This window comes from Sinohyriopsis cumingii, chromosome 19 (genome assembly GCF_028554795.1).
Source record: "Sinohyriopsis cumingii isolate HCF-2022 chromosome 19, ASM2855479v2, whole genome shotgun sequence".
Classification (NCBI taxonomy): domain Eukaryota; kingdom Metazoa; phylum Mollusca; class Bivalvia; order Unionida; family Unionidae; genus Sinohyriopsis; species Sinohyriopsis cumingii.
In genome coordinates, this window is record NC_142979.1 from 36,165,812 (window position 1) to 36,183,611 (window position 17,800).

The 17,800-nt window shown below is 40.3% G+C and overlaps 1 protein-coding gene across 2 annotated transcripts in view; it reads left to right on the forward strand.

Annotated features, from left to right (window-relative positions):
* The window catches only part of LOC149775442 (heat shock 70 kDa protein 12A-like), a 29,567-nt gene extending 12,376 nt beyond the window's left edge, over positions 1 to 17,191 (forward strand). Inside the window, exons 2-5 of one of the 2 annotated variants that reach the window (XM_089943775.1) lie at positions 11,427 to 11,771; positions 12,868 to 13,101; positions 13,887 to 14,031; positions 14,648 to 17,191. In XM_089943775.1, the coding sequence (XP_089799901.1) occupies positions 11,475 to 11,771; positions 12,868 to 13,101; positions 13,887 to 14,031; positions 14,648 to 15,717 (1,746 nt within the window). In that variant the 5' untranslated portion in view covers positions 11,427 to 11,474 and the 3' untranslated portion in view covers positions 15,718 to 17,191. The remainder of the gene's footprint in view (positions 1 to 11,426; positions 11,772 to 12,867; positions 13,102 to 13,886; positions 14,032 to 14,647) is intronic. The other variant, XM_089943776.1, reaches the window with a different exon arrangement.
* Positions 17,192 to 17,800: the final 609 nt, after the last annotated feature.

The following is a 17,800-nucleotide window of genomic DNA, read 5'->3' on the forward strand; positions in this document are numbered from 1 at the left end:
AAAAGTAACTTTTTTCCTTGAACAACTCTCGTGCATACTGGGCCACTTCTTGGGTCCAAGCCTCAAAACCCCATTCTTTCCAGGCACGGACATCTGTCCAATGGGGATGTAAGTCACAAGCTACACACACATCGTCATACACGTCTTGGGTAGCTAAAAGTTGACGAATCTTTTTTTCCTGTTGAGGTCGAGAAGTATCCAGATGAAAACGCAAGGCTTTGAGCAAAAGGAGTTTTTTGTGACCATTTAAGGCTATGGAGGTGGTAAGTACTGATCGTAAAGAGTCCACAAAGAATCGGCTGGTAAACGAAATCCCAAAAAACAAGTCACTAAGACACACACCACTTGTCGTCCCAAATTAAATGGATACAGTTCTTGTAATAATCGATGGTAATGATCCACGGTTTGAATATGGTCATTGAGTTCCTTCTACGGAATCTGTTGGATTACATACGACATAAGTCGTGGCATAGCAGCCTGTTTTTATAGTCTCTTTGTTTCGAAAAGAATACACGTACTTTCTAGCCAGTGATGTTCGTTTTCCAGTTGGGAATGTAAATCTTGCATACTGTAACCGAAACGTCAGAGTTCGATTAGAAGTTTCCTCTTCCGCTAAGTAGATTCCACGTAACAAATGTTTGTAATCCTTTACCTCGTCTTCCTCAATGGGTTGCTCTAGGTGAATCTCGAAGTAACCAAAATGATCAACACGTGAATCATCGGGGGCCTGGAAGTATTGAACAAGGTCTGACCACTGAAACAATTTCTGACGAATCAGTTCTCTTATACCATTCAGGTACCAGTGGTTAAAGATCTGGTGACGTAACGGATGCAATTGTTCTTTACGTTTCACTTGTATTTTCACCAGCTCTCGGTAAATGCGTTCTCTCAACTCCACAGGTAAAGCACGAATGTTCTCTAGCAAAGTATCCATGAATAGGTCATACTAAATCCTCTTTGGTCTGACACAAGACATGTACTCTTTGCACAAACATGGTTTCACTTCAGTGTCGAATTTAAATCGTTGAGTCACTAATCTACACATTACAATTCGTTCAGAAGTTTCCTCTTTCACTAAGTTGACATTGTGTTCAAGATGTTGGTAATTCGTTAACTCTTCCTCTGGAATTCGATGCAGTACGTTTACAATGATGTAACTACAATCGTCCATACCAAACCAATCCTTTTTAAAACTAGAGGATCGTTGATCAATGTCTGTCCGATGGAACACTTTCAATTGAATCAATCCTTGTATAGCCTTCAGGTACCAGTGGTTCAAACACCGGTGACGTAACGGATGCAATTGTTCTTTACGTTTCACTTGTATTTTGACCAGCTCTCGGTAAATGCGTTCTCTCAACTCCACAGGCAAAGCACGAATGTTCTCTTGTAAAGTATCCATGAACAGATTATTATGGTAAGAAGTTACTTCAATGTCTCGGTCCCACTAAGGGTAAGTAATGACAATTCGGTGACCATCGAGCATGTTCTACGTAGGCCGAATCTTGCGGTTCCCAGTGGTGAAGTGACACACCGCAACTGAAGCACTTGACTTTATCTCCTTCGCCCAAGTAGAAAAATCCGGCTCTGGCTAATTCTTCGGGGGTCGGTCCTCCCAGATACTTAGGCCATTTTCCTTTGAACGATTGAAGACGATTTTCAAAGTCACAGTATTCCGACAAACGCACAGGAAACGAATATTCGTTTTTCACAGGTTCGTTTCGATGAGGGTTGGGTGACAGGAACAGGAGTTTGCTCAGGGCTGGATGACATCCGTAGGGGGGTAGACGTGAAGGTGAACATTCCCCTTTAAACCCGGTAAAATGTCTAAGAGGACGAGCGGCATCGCTTTCGCATCCCTCAGGTTTGACACGCACAGCATCACTTTCCATGACAGGGGCAGTGAGAACAAAGTTCCCATGATGCTTTACGGCATCGCTCAGGTCACAACGTACAGCATCGTACACATCGCAAGGCTCACAATCGCACTCGTCTGCAAACTCCGTTACGCAATTACAATGGTAACCACATGGACAATTGCAGTTTCCTTCCGGACATTTTCCGTCGCAATGCCTGGGTCTTATCCATCCAGTATTAGTCACACTAGAGGAAGATACAACTTTTTTACAATCCCCAAACTGGAACGATGTCTCTTTCAAAGTATTCATCTTGTTCGCTCGGTCTTGGTAGTCACAATGAACTATCGATCTTGACCATAGGCCCCTTTTTATACTAGTCGCAATGCAGTCTCCAGCTTGTACATCTTTCCTTTTTTACGTTTTTTATGTCTTGTTTCGGAAGGTACCGTCTCTAAGGTACAGTCAACATTGTACCGTAGTGTGATGGGTGGAAAGGCGATAGAAAGGTAAGGGCAGTGCGGAGACCATCGAGTATGTTCCAGAATAGCTGAATCTTTATAGATACATAGATCCATTCGTAACTTCAGTTCGCAAGCGAAACACTGTACCTCGTATCCCAATCCTGACTCAGGTCCCAAGTAGACAAATCCTGTTCTAGCTAAAACATGCGAAGAAGGTAATCCTTCCCTATCCGTAGGCCATTTCTGAAACGTGTCCAATCGACGGGCACAATCACAATAGTCAGGTAAGAAGACTGGAAAATGGTAGGGTTTGAACTTGGAGTTCTCATCGGGTTTCTCACTCGATTCTTGCTGTGGCGAAGTCATCTTTCTGGTGGGTGGATATCCTCTTACAACCAATGTTTTATACCAACGTGTCCATACGGTAAGGTGAAATGATTGGGAAGTCGAACTCGCTTCTGGTACACGATTTGATAAACTTTTTCCAAAGGTCGACTGACGATGTGGTGAGTGGGTAAACGTACAATCTTGTTCGGTTGGTAAGTGGTCACTTTAAAGTTTCCATCCTCTTCCGATTGCAAGGCTTCTTTCAATACCCCAAAGTTGACCACTCGACTGGTACGATAATTCAGAGTCAGTCCTTTCACTTTGCACGTCGTGTGCACTTCTCCTTGTTTGTCCCGGTATTCGTAGCCGTAATTTTTGGGACCGCCACTGACGAAACTTAGAATCTTGTCGTCGGGATGCTCGTCTGTCCAGGCTCCTAAACGGTCTCCTTCGATGTTAGGGTGATGTTGAATCGGGTGATGGATGTAAATGCAACTGTCCGTGTCAAAGTACAGGACGCGTTCTTCTAACAGTTCTAAAGCTTCGTACAATTTTAAGCGAGCATGGGCTGTCACGTAAGCCGCAATGATGACATTTCCAAAAGGGTCGTCTTGTACAAAGTCCAGATCTTCTTCGTAATTGACCAAGATTAAATTCTCTCGAACGACGTCCACGTGTTTCATGTATTTGGTTTTGTCGTGAATCATCTGGAAGTAGCGGGAAGGTTCTGTCAAATATTCCGTCTTGGGTAAACACGGTCGTTGTGCCATTTTACCCCACAAGCAATTTAACATCACTTTGGCAAACGATCGCCTGCCTTCGTTTTTCTCGATGTGGTCTAAAGTGATGCCTTCTTGTTCGTAGTATTTCTCTTTGAATTGTATTTGGTCTTCGGGAGTGTGACACCAGGAAGGATAGCCGCTGGCTTCTTGCTTCAGTTTCAAAAAGGCATTCACGTAGTCGGCGAAAATGCCTTTCTGAGTAGGGTCACCCTTGTGGTATTGTTGTGTCTTGGGAAAGTGGCAAATTTCGTACACTTCTAACAGTTGGTATCCCATGTCCATAGCTTTGAACAATTCTACGCTGACCCAGGTTCCCGTCAAGGCCCGTTCTTCCTGGCTGTGCTGACAAGGTTGGTCTTGGTTGCACGTTTCGGCACAAGTACGGCACAAGGGAAACATCAGTTTGCCTTGACAATGGTGAGGTAAGACGGGATGGTATAGGTTCGTGGGAGGCAAAACTTTACACTTGATCAAGCCTTCGTATTGTCGAATGTTTTTCAGGTCGATGTGTTCCGTTAACAATTGCGGGTGCCCTACAGGAAAGCGACAATATTTGCACACGTAGGGATACAGCGAACACACGTCCAAGTATTTGATTTCTTCTCCTTTCTCTTCGTCGGCTTGGTACAGCAAACAGGTGGCATTGGTCCTTCCTCCGTACAAACTATCCCTCGGGTTCAGCGGGTCCATGAACTGGTAACTTTCCACGAGGCGTTTAAACTCGGGATCGGTTTTCATACGGTGATCGTACTCGTGTTCCCACATTTCCACCACTTGGTATCCTTGCTGTTCTAACTTTAGGCGCCGCTGACAAGTGTCCTGGTACAAGTCTTCCATGGTTCGTTGCAAAAACTGATTTTTAGTGCCACGGTCAGGGTAACAGACGGGACATCCGTGAAATAAGCAACCGTTAAACTCGTACACGATCTTGGGGTTTTCTAAGTCCCAGCCATCGACCGAATACGTTCCGATGGTCTTCTCGCCCCCTCCGTTGCGGGCATGCTGAATCCACTTGTCTTCCTTATCGCACAAGTAATGTAACCAACATAGGGCTTTGACCGAGTATTGACGCTTGACAAAGTGGGTCGTTTGAGGACTGATGACAGCCACGGTGTTTTCAGGCATGAATCGTTGTCGATACACTAAGGAACACGCTTTGGCAATGGTGCAAGCTTCTTTCAAAGGATCGACCCTTCCGTGTTCCATGAACAGTTCTCGAAATTTTCCACAGCAAAGTCGTAAAATGTCCACGTCGGAACGACAATACTTTAACATTTCTTCCTGAAAGTCGAAAGGGTCCGAGGCGTGAGCCTGGTACCAAGCGTAGAAAGCTTCTCGTTGTTCGGTACGCATGTTGTCGGGGTCGTAATAGTGAGCCTCGGGCAAATGGGGTAGAACGGCGTGTTGATTGGCTTCCGTATTGAAAAAGTGTGGAAAGTACCCTTTAGCCATTTCTGTCATTCCAAACGTTTTAGGCATTCGACTCAAAGGCATGGCCAAATAGCTCATCGAATCTTTAAACTGTACTTGTCCCACTTGCATGAAAATGATTTTGGCTCCGTTCAAAGTCACTTTAGGACGTTCGGTGCCTTGTTCCGTATAGTACCTCAAAAGAAACTGTCCATCGTATCCGGAGAAATTGTGAGCCATCACCGTGGCATGACGATGACAATCTCCGTAAAGTTCGATGTCCTCTTGGCTCCACGTCTTGTCGATGGGGTCTAAGACCCATTGGGCAAAATCGGCTAACGTGTTCGGTCCCCGAAAGATTTTTTCACGCCCTCCAGGAATCTTGCTACAGTGAGGACAATGACTGAAGATAGGTTCTTGAATGCACTTCTCGCACGCTCGATGAGCCACGCAGAAATTAGGAATGTGAATGCCGGTCTCTTGCATGCATTCGAAATCGAAAAAGATGAAATTGCCTTTCTTCTTGTGACCATCCTCTTTCTCTGGTGGGGGCTGGTATTTTTGCACGTAGCATTGGTGTTCCAAGTCCACGATGTGGTGACAAATGTGACATTTTTTCTTTCCTGAACATACGTGTGCCTTGGTATTATTGGTACGTATGACTTGTTCACACGTAGGGCACAATCTCAGGAGTTGACAAGCGCATTTCTTCTGTGAACCTTGCGTTTTCAGATGTTGTTGGTAACAGGTAGGGCTAACAAACGTGCGCAGACAAGTTGAACAAGGCACTGGTTCTTCGCTCAGACAGGGCGAAGAGGCCAAACATCCTGAGCATTTCGATCCACAATGCTTGTGTTGCTCTCGATTATTATAACCATGGTCACATTTCTCACAGTAATAACCGTATCCCAGGAATCCGGTGATAGTGGTAATGGTATCGAAATGGTCATCGTGATAATAGACATGAATGTATTTTCCGTCCTTAAAGTCTTGCCCTCGAAACAACAAAGGCCCGCGCACTTCTTGAGGGTGCACTTTCAAGGTGTATCGTGGAGCTAGGGCATCTTGCAATTTTTGCATCTCAGGAATGCCACAGGGTGTGTCTTTGGACATGCCAGCTTGTCGTAACAGGAGTTCTGCTTCACTTCGTTGTTTGGCTCGGTCCGATTGTCGAATGTTCTCCCAGTCTCTTTTCCATTCTACCGTGTCGTTCTTGTTGGCGTAGGTTCGTCCCACCACGATGGCACGGGCTAAACACATCTGGTCATGAGGATTGTGAATTTGGACAAGGCTACGCTTAATGCTGCGAAGCTCGTTCACCAATAACATCTTTTTGCGTCCGGTCCCTTGAGGAGGAGAGACGTGGGTCATGTCCAATGTGACTTTTCCATCGGTGATGTCAAACTGGTCATTAGATTGTTGCACGTGTTGAATCTTGTCCATGACTTTGGAAGCGGTCAATTCTGCAGGGGTGCTAAACTCGATCCAAACAGGGGATTTCAAACCGTCGTGTTGTATGGAAAGTCTCAAGCGATCGTCTTCTTTGGGTTGACATTGTCGCTTGAGTGCAGTGAGCAGAGAATCCCACACTCCGGTGATGAACCCTTCTGCTTTCTCTAACGGTACTTCGGACTTGAAATCTTTAAACTTCACCGTGTATTTGTAAGCCGTGGTTCTAAATTTTCTAGAGGAGCGCTTTTCCGTCTCTCGAATGGAATAGTATTTTTCAGGGTTGACTAAGGGTGGTGAACTTGGTTTAGAGGGTTCTGATTCTGGTTCACTCATGTCCTCTTCAAAATCACTGGCATGAATTTGTGCCAAGATTTCAGCCCTGGTACGAGGCGATAGATCACGTTTCTGCCTCTTACTTTCTTCTTCTTTCTTCTCGAATGAATTAGATCGTTTCATCTTGAAAGCAAAATGTCAAATGACTCAAGTTCAAACACCATGAGCTACTTTATAGTCATAGCAGACCAGCGTATATAAAAGGGTGTGTGTCTTATCCTTTCACTATTCATTTCACTCTCAAGCCGAGCACAACGATGGAAGAGACTAACCAGATGGAACGTTTCGTCAGAGCTTTGCGAGGGGTCATTAGAAAATTCTCTTCAGACCAGCCTACGGACTACTCTCCTTCCTTTAGAGATAAAAGTCAAGATACTTGCTATATCTGCCAGAAGAAAGGGCATTGGTCTTCAGAGTGTCCAGACCGTCAAAAAAGAACAAAAACAGGGGCTAAAAAAGACAAAAGTCAAGATACCTGTTATTATTGTAAAGAAAAAGGACATTGGTCTCCAGATTGCCCAAAAAAGAAACAAGAGGAGTCAGAAGAAAAGAAGGATTCTTCAGAAGAAGAGAGGGATTCTTCAGAAGAAGAGAGGAATTCTTCAGAGGAAGAAAGCAGACAGGTGAAGAAAAAGAAACAGGAGAAGAAAAGAAGAAGGGAAGAAAGTGAGGAGGAAGAAGAGGAAAAGAGTGTGACAGTGAAGAAATTCAAAAAACAGAGAGACTAAAAAAGGAGAAAGAAGAAGTCAATGAACTTTAAATTAAAGTGTTGTGTTGTGAATTGGATTGTAAAAAATGGAGAAAAGAATAAATGAATGATATAAGGTAAGAGTCTTTGAGTTTTGATTTTAAAATAAGAAGCTACACTCACGCACTCATACAAAGACACGTACTATAGGGTAAAATGGGTGGGTTATTTTTTTTTTTTTTTTTTTGAGTTATTGGCAAATTGAAATTGTATTTCTTTTCGAGATATGTGGGTGGCCCTGAAAAGGGCCGTTTTTCTTTATGATGTAGGGGTGAGTTTAAGCAATCAACTTTAACTGCCTTATGCCTTTGCCACGGCCAAGGCCTACTTCTGGACTGCGTAATGTTGATGATGATGATAATGATTGGGTTGAAATCACTAAGGGTGGTACGGTAGGCTTAGTCACAGGGTTGACGTGTTTAGCTCGGGAAGGTCGTATTCTCTTCGGTCGTGATAAAGAAGTCTGATACATTTGTTTCAGACTTCTTAACTCCGCTAAAATGTCCAACAGTACCGTGACCGTTTGATTTTCACCCTCTTGTTTCTTTGCTGCTACTTCTTCTTGCTGTTGTTTTTTTCTTACCTCTTCTTCTTGTTGCTGTTGCTGTAGGAGAAAAGCCTGTTCCGCTTCCTTTTGTCGTTGTGTAAATTTCTCCAATTCTTCTTTCTGTCTCTGTCTAAAATTCTCCACTTGCGGTAATGAAGAAGGTAACGAAGGTTCCGGAACAAATTCTTGCGAGGAGAGAAAATCGACAAAATCCCAATTCACCTCTTCTGAAAGTAAGTCCGGGTTCCCTTGGGCGGTCTCCCCTGCTGGTGCACCCCATTGGATCGTTTTCTGAGTTTCCGTCATGTTGAATCACTGTCGCATAGATTGACTGCACACAAGCGCTAGCGAATCTATATAGACTACGTGACGTCACAGACTGCTCTCTTCGGATTGGATGCGGGCTGACTGAATTCTGTAACGCGTGTTAGGATTGGTGAATGAACTCAATCCGTTTCAATCCTTTCTGTCCCTATAAATAAGCGCAGTTCACTGCATTGATTCACCTATTGTTGGAGCCTCAACATGTGGACAGACGTTGAATCTTCAACCCTTGTGTCAACAATGATGTTCAGGACGGACATGCTCATGTATGTCCGATCCAAGTGGACCGTTGTCCACAGGACCAGCAGCAGCCTGTGGATAAGAAGAGTCTATATAGAGAGACAAGGTTGCCTCAAGAGGACTCTGATGTATGGCCCTGCTGTAAGGCGAAGTTTGAGGACAAGAAGATGTCGCAAATGCCCTTTATGTTAAGGGCATATTAACATAAACCAAAGGCCCTTTTCAGGGCCAGCCATATTTCTCGAAAAGAGATAGTCTTTCCATTGCCTACCCCTTTTTTTATTTTTTTTTTTAAAAAAAATATAAAAAAAATAGAGACCCTCCCTGTTTCAATTTTACATAGACCCTATACAGTCCCAAGGGTTTTTTGGCCATGTTAAATTTACATAGACCCTATATTGTCCCAGGGTTTTTGGCCATGTTAATTCCCATAGACCCTATATTGTCCCAGGGTTTTTGGCCATGTTAATTCCCATAGACCCTATATTGTCCCACGATTTTTCTCCATGTTAAATTTACATAGACCCTATATGTTCCCAAGGGTGTTTTTAATGATAAATCCCATAGACCCTATAATATCCCCCTTCACTACTTTTATTGCTGGTGTGTCGAATATCATTCCTGCGTCCACTGACTCACGGTGACTCACGGTGAAGGCCACATAGAAGGACATTTTAGTTCTGACTTGCATCCTTTTCCGGAGATAAACTTTTCAACCATTGAAAATATATGGGTGACACTGTAAGCAATTAAATATCCTGACCAGGCAGTGTGTTATGTACTGAAGGAACTACCCTTGCTTCGACGTTAATGTCATTCCAGTACGAACTATACATTAATGGCATATATTCGTGTATCTTTAATAAATAATAGCGTCAGTCCATTTATAATAAATAATGAACCAACAAAGTTAGTTTAACGACAATTTAGCATGCTGAATGTCTTGACTTAATAGTTTTGCGTCTTTGGTCTTATCCTCTGCCTTCAGAACAACGTAACAACAAGGAAAACTAACAATCATGGGCTTGTTTCCATCTCATGAGTGTCCCTTTTAAAATCCTAAAGGGTCACATGAAAGGAGTATTATGTACCGTTTGCGATGTTCTTCTTTCTACATGCTGTGTTCTTTTTTATATCTACCTTATAGAGACTTTCTTTTTATTGTTTCATGACTTAGTGTACTTCTTTGTTGATTATTTGTGACATGAATTGCTTTCTGTGTCCTGTTGATATTCATAAGATGAGTGGAAAGAACGATTTCTATCAAAAGCCACTTGCCAATAAGCTTCGATTTAATTACATGTCTTTGAGAAACTTTATCGTTAAAAAACATATTGTATGGGAAAACACCCATATAACTGTTATTAGGTAAAGACACATACAGTTGATTTTTTATCGTTCGATAGTTCTCTTCGCCGAAGAGTCACCCCATATCAAAGGAGAAGAACGAATTCTCAGTAGCTGAACAATGTATGCTGTTTGATGTTTTCAACAAGAAACACAAAATATAACTCCTTTTAAGTGCACAAAACCTTATCTTACGGCAAAGCCTGACCTTGTATAACATTGTTGCTAACATGTCTGGCTCTCCTTTTACCATGTGCTGTCTTGATCAATCGGTCATGTAAATATGCAACAAAGAGATGAACCCAGGTGTTTTGTTCCCTTGGGCACCCTGGCACTAGCTTAATATTATATGCTGTAAAACACATTAAAGTATAGGAAAACATCAAGCTAACGTCTGACCTTGTTTGGAAACGCAACAGGTTCTCGTTGTGCTTTCACCAACAGTTCAATATCATAAGTAATAAGCCCGTGATCATCTCAACTCTACGGGGACAGAAACTATGGCAGTTTTAGTCAAATGCGATTAAATAAATTATTGAAAATTCATTCGTCTAGCTTTGCCTCAAACCTTCCTTCTTTGTCAATCGTCAACAGCAAAATTGCTTCAAATGTTCACGTAGCTAACTTATACAAAGGCAATATATTTGATAACATGTCATATATTTAAAAAGTATCATTTCATCAAATCATTTGCTATGAGAGCAGTAAGACATTTTTAAAACAATAAATAAAATCATTAAAAAAACAAACAAATGTGGGAGTATTAATTATTACATAGCTGAATTCTCAGTCATGACCATAATTATGATGTCTCTCAAATACATTTGTTCACAACCTTATCACAAGGTCTCGTCCGCTAAGTCTACATTAAATTTCTACAAATGGTGGCAAAAGTCCGATGGAATATTAAGCAAACATTTATCTCTAATTATAACAACAAGTATAATCGCAAAGAAAGTGGTTTGCTGCTGGAGGGGTAGGGGACAGGGTTGGGAGATGACAAGACCATCAAGCTTCCCAACCAACTCCAAAACTCTGTATCAAATTCAGTATCGAATCAGCACCTTTATATATTGCACATGCCTCATAATCAATGGTAGTGTGTGCGTGTGTGTGTGTGTGTGTGTGTGTGTGATTTGGATTTTTTAACGTAGCTTTAACAATTTTCCGGTCATATCGCTACGATATGTATACAATGTGTCAGTTTATAGTGATGTCTAGCATGGAGGCATCATGCCACTGACATGTATTATGATGTCCCACCCAGTCACATTATCCTGACACCAGGCCGACCAGTCCTAACTTTAACATTTTAATGCTGAGCGCAAAGAGAGGTAGCTGTTAGTACCATTTTCATAAGTCTTTGGTATGACTAAGAGGGGGTTTTGAACCGACGACCTCCGGCTTCCGAGGTGGAAATCATTATTATTATTATTATTATTAATATTAGCAGTAGTAATATTAGCAGTAGTACTAGTAGTAGTAGTAGTAGTAGAAGTATCTGCAATTTAATTATGGTTCGATGCCATGTGATACTTGTAATACAATTTATGTTATGCCAACCATGTTGCATATTTCATCTAACATTTACAACAGACATGAAGTAAATAACCACTCAATCTTCTCACTAAAGAGCAAGTCATTATGGCGATGCATCCGGCCCTAGTTATCGCCCTTGATATCGGCAGCACATATTCGGGTTACGCATGTCAGTATCGGAGCAACTTCGAGAACAACCAGAGGGACATTTGGATGAACAATAGATGGGGGGCCGCAAACAGTACCAACAAAACGATCACCTGCGTACTAATAAACATCAAGGACAGGGAACTGGTTGCCATAGGAGACATTGCAGAGATGAAGTTCTCAAAGCTGTATGATGAAGATAAAGCAACAGATTACTTCTTCTTCAAGAACTTCAAAATGGTCTTATACAACGAGGTTAGTGGCGCAGAGATACTTATATTTTTCGCACCCAATACATATGCACTACACGGATGTTATCAACACTTTGTAATAATATAATTCTTTGATAAAATGTGCTAAACTGATTTCGTTCCTACTGTACTTTATGAGATTTGATTACAAAGTTAGCTGTGTAGGACGCTTTTAACGCTTGGTATGTTTGATCCAAACCCCTTTTTCTTCTATAATAAAGCTCGTTTGTGGTTGTGCACGTTGTTCTTAATAGCCCTGTCCACTAACACCAGCATTGTAAGTACGTACGCATGCTTTTTTTGCAGTTGATGCAATGCTGATTACGTTTTGTTTTAAACAAAATGTTTATTCACCGCTTTCTCACTCAGATGACATTAAATAACTAGAATGAGAAGATTAAGGTTTGTCAAGGGTTCGTCAATACCACAAAGATCGGATGGCACACTGTATAATAGCAAGATTTAGTTCATGTTTGCATGAACTTGGACTTGGTTGCGAGGAAATTGTTAGCCGATGATCCTATTTATTCGCACCATGCTTGCATGACGAATCGTTCTTGCTTTCTGTAATAGTTTCACCAGCCTTGACTCCGTATACACGTGAAACTCGAAATTGTTGGGAAAATTTATTTCAAGCTCATATCCCCAGCAATGATTTGTGGTTGTTAAGATGAAATAAATATTTACGTTTATACAGACCACTTTTATGCAAACAAACTGTGTTTACTTGTGACCTTTATTTCCACACTAATGCTTAGTGCATCCAGAGACCTTCATTTCATTATCATATTTGCAAAGTGCTATATTCACGTCGTTAATTGTCTAATTGAATGCATAGTCTACTATTGCTAACAAAGATGCAAACATAACGAAAAGTCATTGGACTTTTCTTTTCGTGGATCATTTGGTAGCAGGAAGGAAGTTAAAACAAGGATTGTGAAGCTAGGGCGAATGCAATGTTAGTGCAAGCACCAAATATAGTTTAGGTTGGGGGAGGAATCAACAATTACATTAGTATAACATTTTTGTGTTATTAACTGCATACAGCTATGAATGCTTGTTGTTTTTTGCAATAATGCTCCAGCATTTTCTCCTTACAGGCCTTCGAGGAAGATGGAGGAAAAATAGATAGTGCAGAGGATTACTTTGGAAGGCATGAACCTATTACCTTCGTCATGTCCAAATTTATTGAGGGCCTCAAGAAAGATTGCCTCCATAAATTCAAAGAGAGTCGAAATTTAATGATTTCAGAAACAACCATTAGATGGGTGCTTACGGTTCCAGCTATCTGGAACGATGACGCAAGGGACGCCATGCGAAAGTCTGCAGTTAAGGTAATCATTTATATATGAACTTACAGATTTGTTATAAAATCATACTAACAAATAAACTGTAAGCAGCACTGCAGCAACACCCTTCAACACTCAGAAAATAAAGTGTGGAGATCGTAACGATTACAGGACTGGATATTACATTTCCTCAACAATAACTGATACATCTGAATACAGAGAATTAAATGAAAACACGTGGGTCGAGATTTAGAATGGGTCAAAATGTATGCATTGTAATAGATGCATTCTTTAGGAATGCGTCGTGGATTATGTCAAGCGATTATGTATGTAAGGTAAACAATATGAGATAAACTAAAATTTACTCATGATTTCGCTAACATATTTCCTTCTAATGTTAGAAAAATTATCATTAAGAGTAACACAGCAAATCGATTTTAGCTCAAAATTTCCAAAACTTTGCTGTTGTTTGGCCATTTCAAAATCTCTGATCTAATACATGCAAATACTGAACACAGCACGAGAGACATAGTCGTATGCAGAACATGCGTACAGTTTAGTGCAACGAAGAAACAAGGCGCGTTAATTGTGCTAATATCCCTGAAGGCACTCAAAGACATAAAATAGAAGCAACATATTGTGAATCAAAAGGGTACCATAAGTATAAAAAAATGATTATATTTAATCAGCTGCTGAGACATTTAATAGTTTACATTCACAAAGTTTGTTTGAAAGCCTCTGACGTAAAACGTACACTGCATTGGACTGTATTGCTTTGAGAAACATCTTCAGATATTAAGCCAACTTTTTGTCATTTTTTGTATCCGCAGGCGGGAATACCAGACAATCAACTGATCTTGGCCCTAGAGCCCGAGGCTGCTGCAGTGCACTGTCTGTATCTCTCTCCCCAAGAAAAGGCCAGTATGGATGGATTGGGGGATGTCGGAGATAAATTCCTCGTGGTGGATTTGGGCGGTTTGTTTTATATAATGCCAATGTAGCTAGTGTTCTACATCTAAACTTAAATTGTTTACTTATAGTTTAATAAAAATTTTATAGAGGATAATTATATCCGTTGTAGGTTCAATATTTATGGTACCTGCACCTGATATAATGAAAATATATTAGATAGAGCACACGGAGGGAAGTTTACTCAGACAGGGTCATTAAATTTCTATACGTTAATAATTAATGTTAAGGTTAAATTAATTCCGATCTGACTGGTGTTTTAACTGACCGAAATTTATCCTTAATTTTGCCGTATTAACTACTTTTGTCGACACGTCGACCTTTCGCATTACCTGCCCAAGCCCACTCCAATGCAGACACTGATACCAAAATTGCATTTTCTCGACTCGGCTAATCAATGCTATATGTCCTGCTGAAAAGCATTACGTGTTGTCCGCCGTACTATAAACTTGGCTACATGCTTCATTGAGTTACCTATGGTACAGTGTCAGTCCAGGTTTTATAGTGTTAATGTCCTTTATAATATAATGTATTGATGAAAAACTTGTTTTGCAGTAGCAAGCTGTAATATATCCAATGAAGCGTGACAATCTATATTGCACCTACTTTCTTTCTACTGAAGGTGGCACAGTGGACATAACTGCTGCAGAAGTAACAGAAGATGGCTATCTGAAGCAGATCTATAGAGCGAACGGCGGACCATGGGGTGGACAGAGAATAAATGATTCCTTTTCACAACTGGTTCGAGATGTATTCCACACTAAAGATGGGAATTCGATTTTTGAAAAATGTAAACAAGGAGACCTCTTGAAAATGGAACAAGAGTTCGAACGACAGAAAGTGAATATACAGGACGAGACACCACGCGGTGAAGAATGGATTAAACTTGCCTTGCCAGACGACATCTGGGATGAGGTAAAAGGCGATATCAGAATCAACCCTACCAAGTATTCACAATATTTCCAGAAGCTGAGGAATGGCTTAGTATTCAAACCAGAAATTATTGCGAGAGAGCTTTTCGGAGAGACCATGGATTTGATTATAGGACAGCTACAGTCAATATTTCGTGAAATATCAACACAGGATATTGAGAAAATCGTGTTAGTGGGAGGTTTTGCAGAGGCACTCATCGTGCGTCAGAAGATTCAGGAATCTCTGCCAGGAATACGTATATTTGTACCAAGTAATCCTTTCTATGCCGTCTTGAAAGGAGCCGTATTATATGGTCACAATCCTGACATCTTCAAGAGCAGGATTTCTCGCTTCACCTACGGGATCAAAGTAAGATCGCGCTTTGATCCTAAAAGACATGATGCAAATAGAAAAGTGAAAGACAGTGTTGGAACGTATTATTGCAAAGATATATTCAGTGTTCATGTCAAAAGAGATCAGATTGTATCACTGAATGAGGAACAGCCAAAACATACATACCATCCATGGTACAAAGACCAAACTAAAAGTGGTGTGAAGATATATCAGTCTGAATCACATAATCCGATGTATGTTACAGATGTTGGGTGCAAGAAGCTCGGTCGCCTCGTCGTTGATATGCCTGACACCACTGGAGGGTGTAATAGAAATGTTGAAGTGTCTATGATATATGGGGGTACAGAACTGGGCGTCAAAGCGGTCGATAAAAATACGGGAATGAGCTTCAAGACATCAATTGTATATGACAGATATTCATCCTGAAGATTGTTCATATATAACACTGTATAAATTCAATGCTCTGGGACAATGTAATTAGGTATAAGCCAGTGACTGTACGGTATTTTTGTTATAGAAAAAAAAAATTAATTCGCTATACTCCGCGCTCTTATTTGATATAAATAGTGCCAAAGAAATTAACTTAAATTGTTTCTTCAGTATCGTTACATGAACAACTTTTTCGACTACAAGATAATTAGTAGCAACACATAACTCGTTCCAAATATGCACAGGCTTTGTTACGTTCGTAAAGCTATGTTATATTCATGTACTTATTTTATAAACAAAAATATGCCAAAAATGTCATTTCTTTGTGCCAATTTATCCAGGGATCGAGGACTCCAATATCTATAAAGTAACTTGAGATATAGGACGTATGAGGATCATGTGTGTTATCAAATGTGACATTACACTTAGCTTGTTTTTTTTTTTGTTTTATTTATATATACAAATGTTATATTTTTATTTATTTATTTATTTATTTATTATACGTTCGTGGCACAGCTGCTTATTACTTATGTACATGAATAGCACACACAGTTTTGTCATTTTATAATTTATATCTACATAATTTCATGTTATTGTACAGCGATTTCTGGTCCATTTCGCTGTGTTTATGTAGAAAGAGTTGACGGTGTCAATGACTATTCAAACACCTAGGGGATTCGAATACCTTCAAAGAGCGACAAGTATAGATTTACATGATGATTCTTTACAAATGCAAAGTGTGAGTTGACAATTCATTCTTGTTATATCAAACAGTATATTTTCGGATCCTTACTATGAATCTTCGACGAATAGCTTTATCATGTCAAATTGGGATATAGAAAACACTAAAGATAAAGTGATTTAATTAAGTGGACAGGGAACTATTTCATATTCAAACGAGGTGAAAATCCGATATAGTTAACAGAACCAAACTTTATTCCTCAAGCTCTGCACAGTATTGTTCGAGACTGGATACTGTTGTTGGTCCTTATGTGGGAATATTGTGTCGTAGACGGAAATATTACACTCGTGGACATACTTTTAAAAGCTCATCGTTTATTTTGCTAGGATCACAATATTTGTTTGGTGATTCAGTTTCAAACAGTTTAGCAATAACCATATATCAAGTATTGTTGTGTTTGATTAGGAATCAGTGAAGAAGCTTGTCTCCTGATTACCGAGTTTAAGTTTTCATGAATCAGGCTGAGTCATTTCTTGTGGTAATAGCATGGATCACACTTTCGATATTAATGCAGTGTACCAATCCGAGCTGAATCAAACGTGTTTACTCCTCTGCATTTACATATCAGAAACATGGAATGTACTTGAACCAATCTAAATATATGAAATACGGTTTCATATAGTGTTCATTGGAAATACCAATTTGTGCAACGGTGTGTCGGAATATTGAGTCGGTTGAGTTAGGAACATTTAATTGTTGATTTAATAATATAAAACAACTTATCTTTTGTGATTATGTTGCTTTCGTATTCTCAGTAACAGTAACAACATCAATATTATGATCTCTCTCTCTCTCTCTCTCTCTCTCTCTCTCATTTTGAACGCAGTAAGAAGAATGTGATTAGAGTTGGAAATGTAGCCGACAGTACAATTTTGCGGTACGAGATCCAATTTTAGACAAATAACAAAATTCAAATCGGATTTTCAGAGCACACTAAGAAAGTACATTCTGAGGAACTTCAAGATGCAAGAATGTACCTATATTTTTCCATTCTTATTTCCACCTAAAGACATGTTTATTCCTTGTCACTTGCATGCTCTTTATATGGACCCCAGCTATGTAATGACCTGTAATGCGTATATCGCTATCCTAAATCCGAAACATAGTATAAAAACTGTTAACGTGGAAAATTGTAAAGCAGCTGGTGTGTCAGTTCATTCGGCCAGCGGTAATTAAAACTTCTTCGTAGTCTTGGCTTATTGGCTCTGAGGCCCTTACGTTACTACTAGCACCTTCAGTTGCATTTTTCCTTTGAATGTAGCACTTTCACTTATAAAATGGTACGTATCTGGTAGATATGCGATAGACCTTGGCTTCAATATACTTTTCTAAGCTATT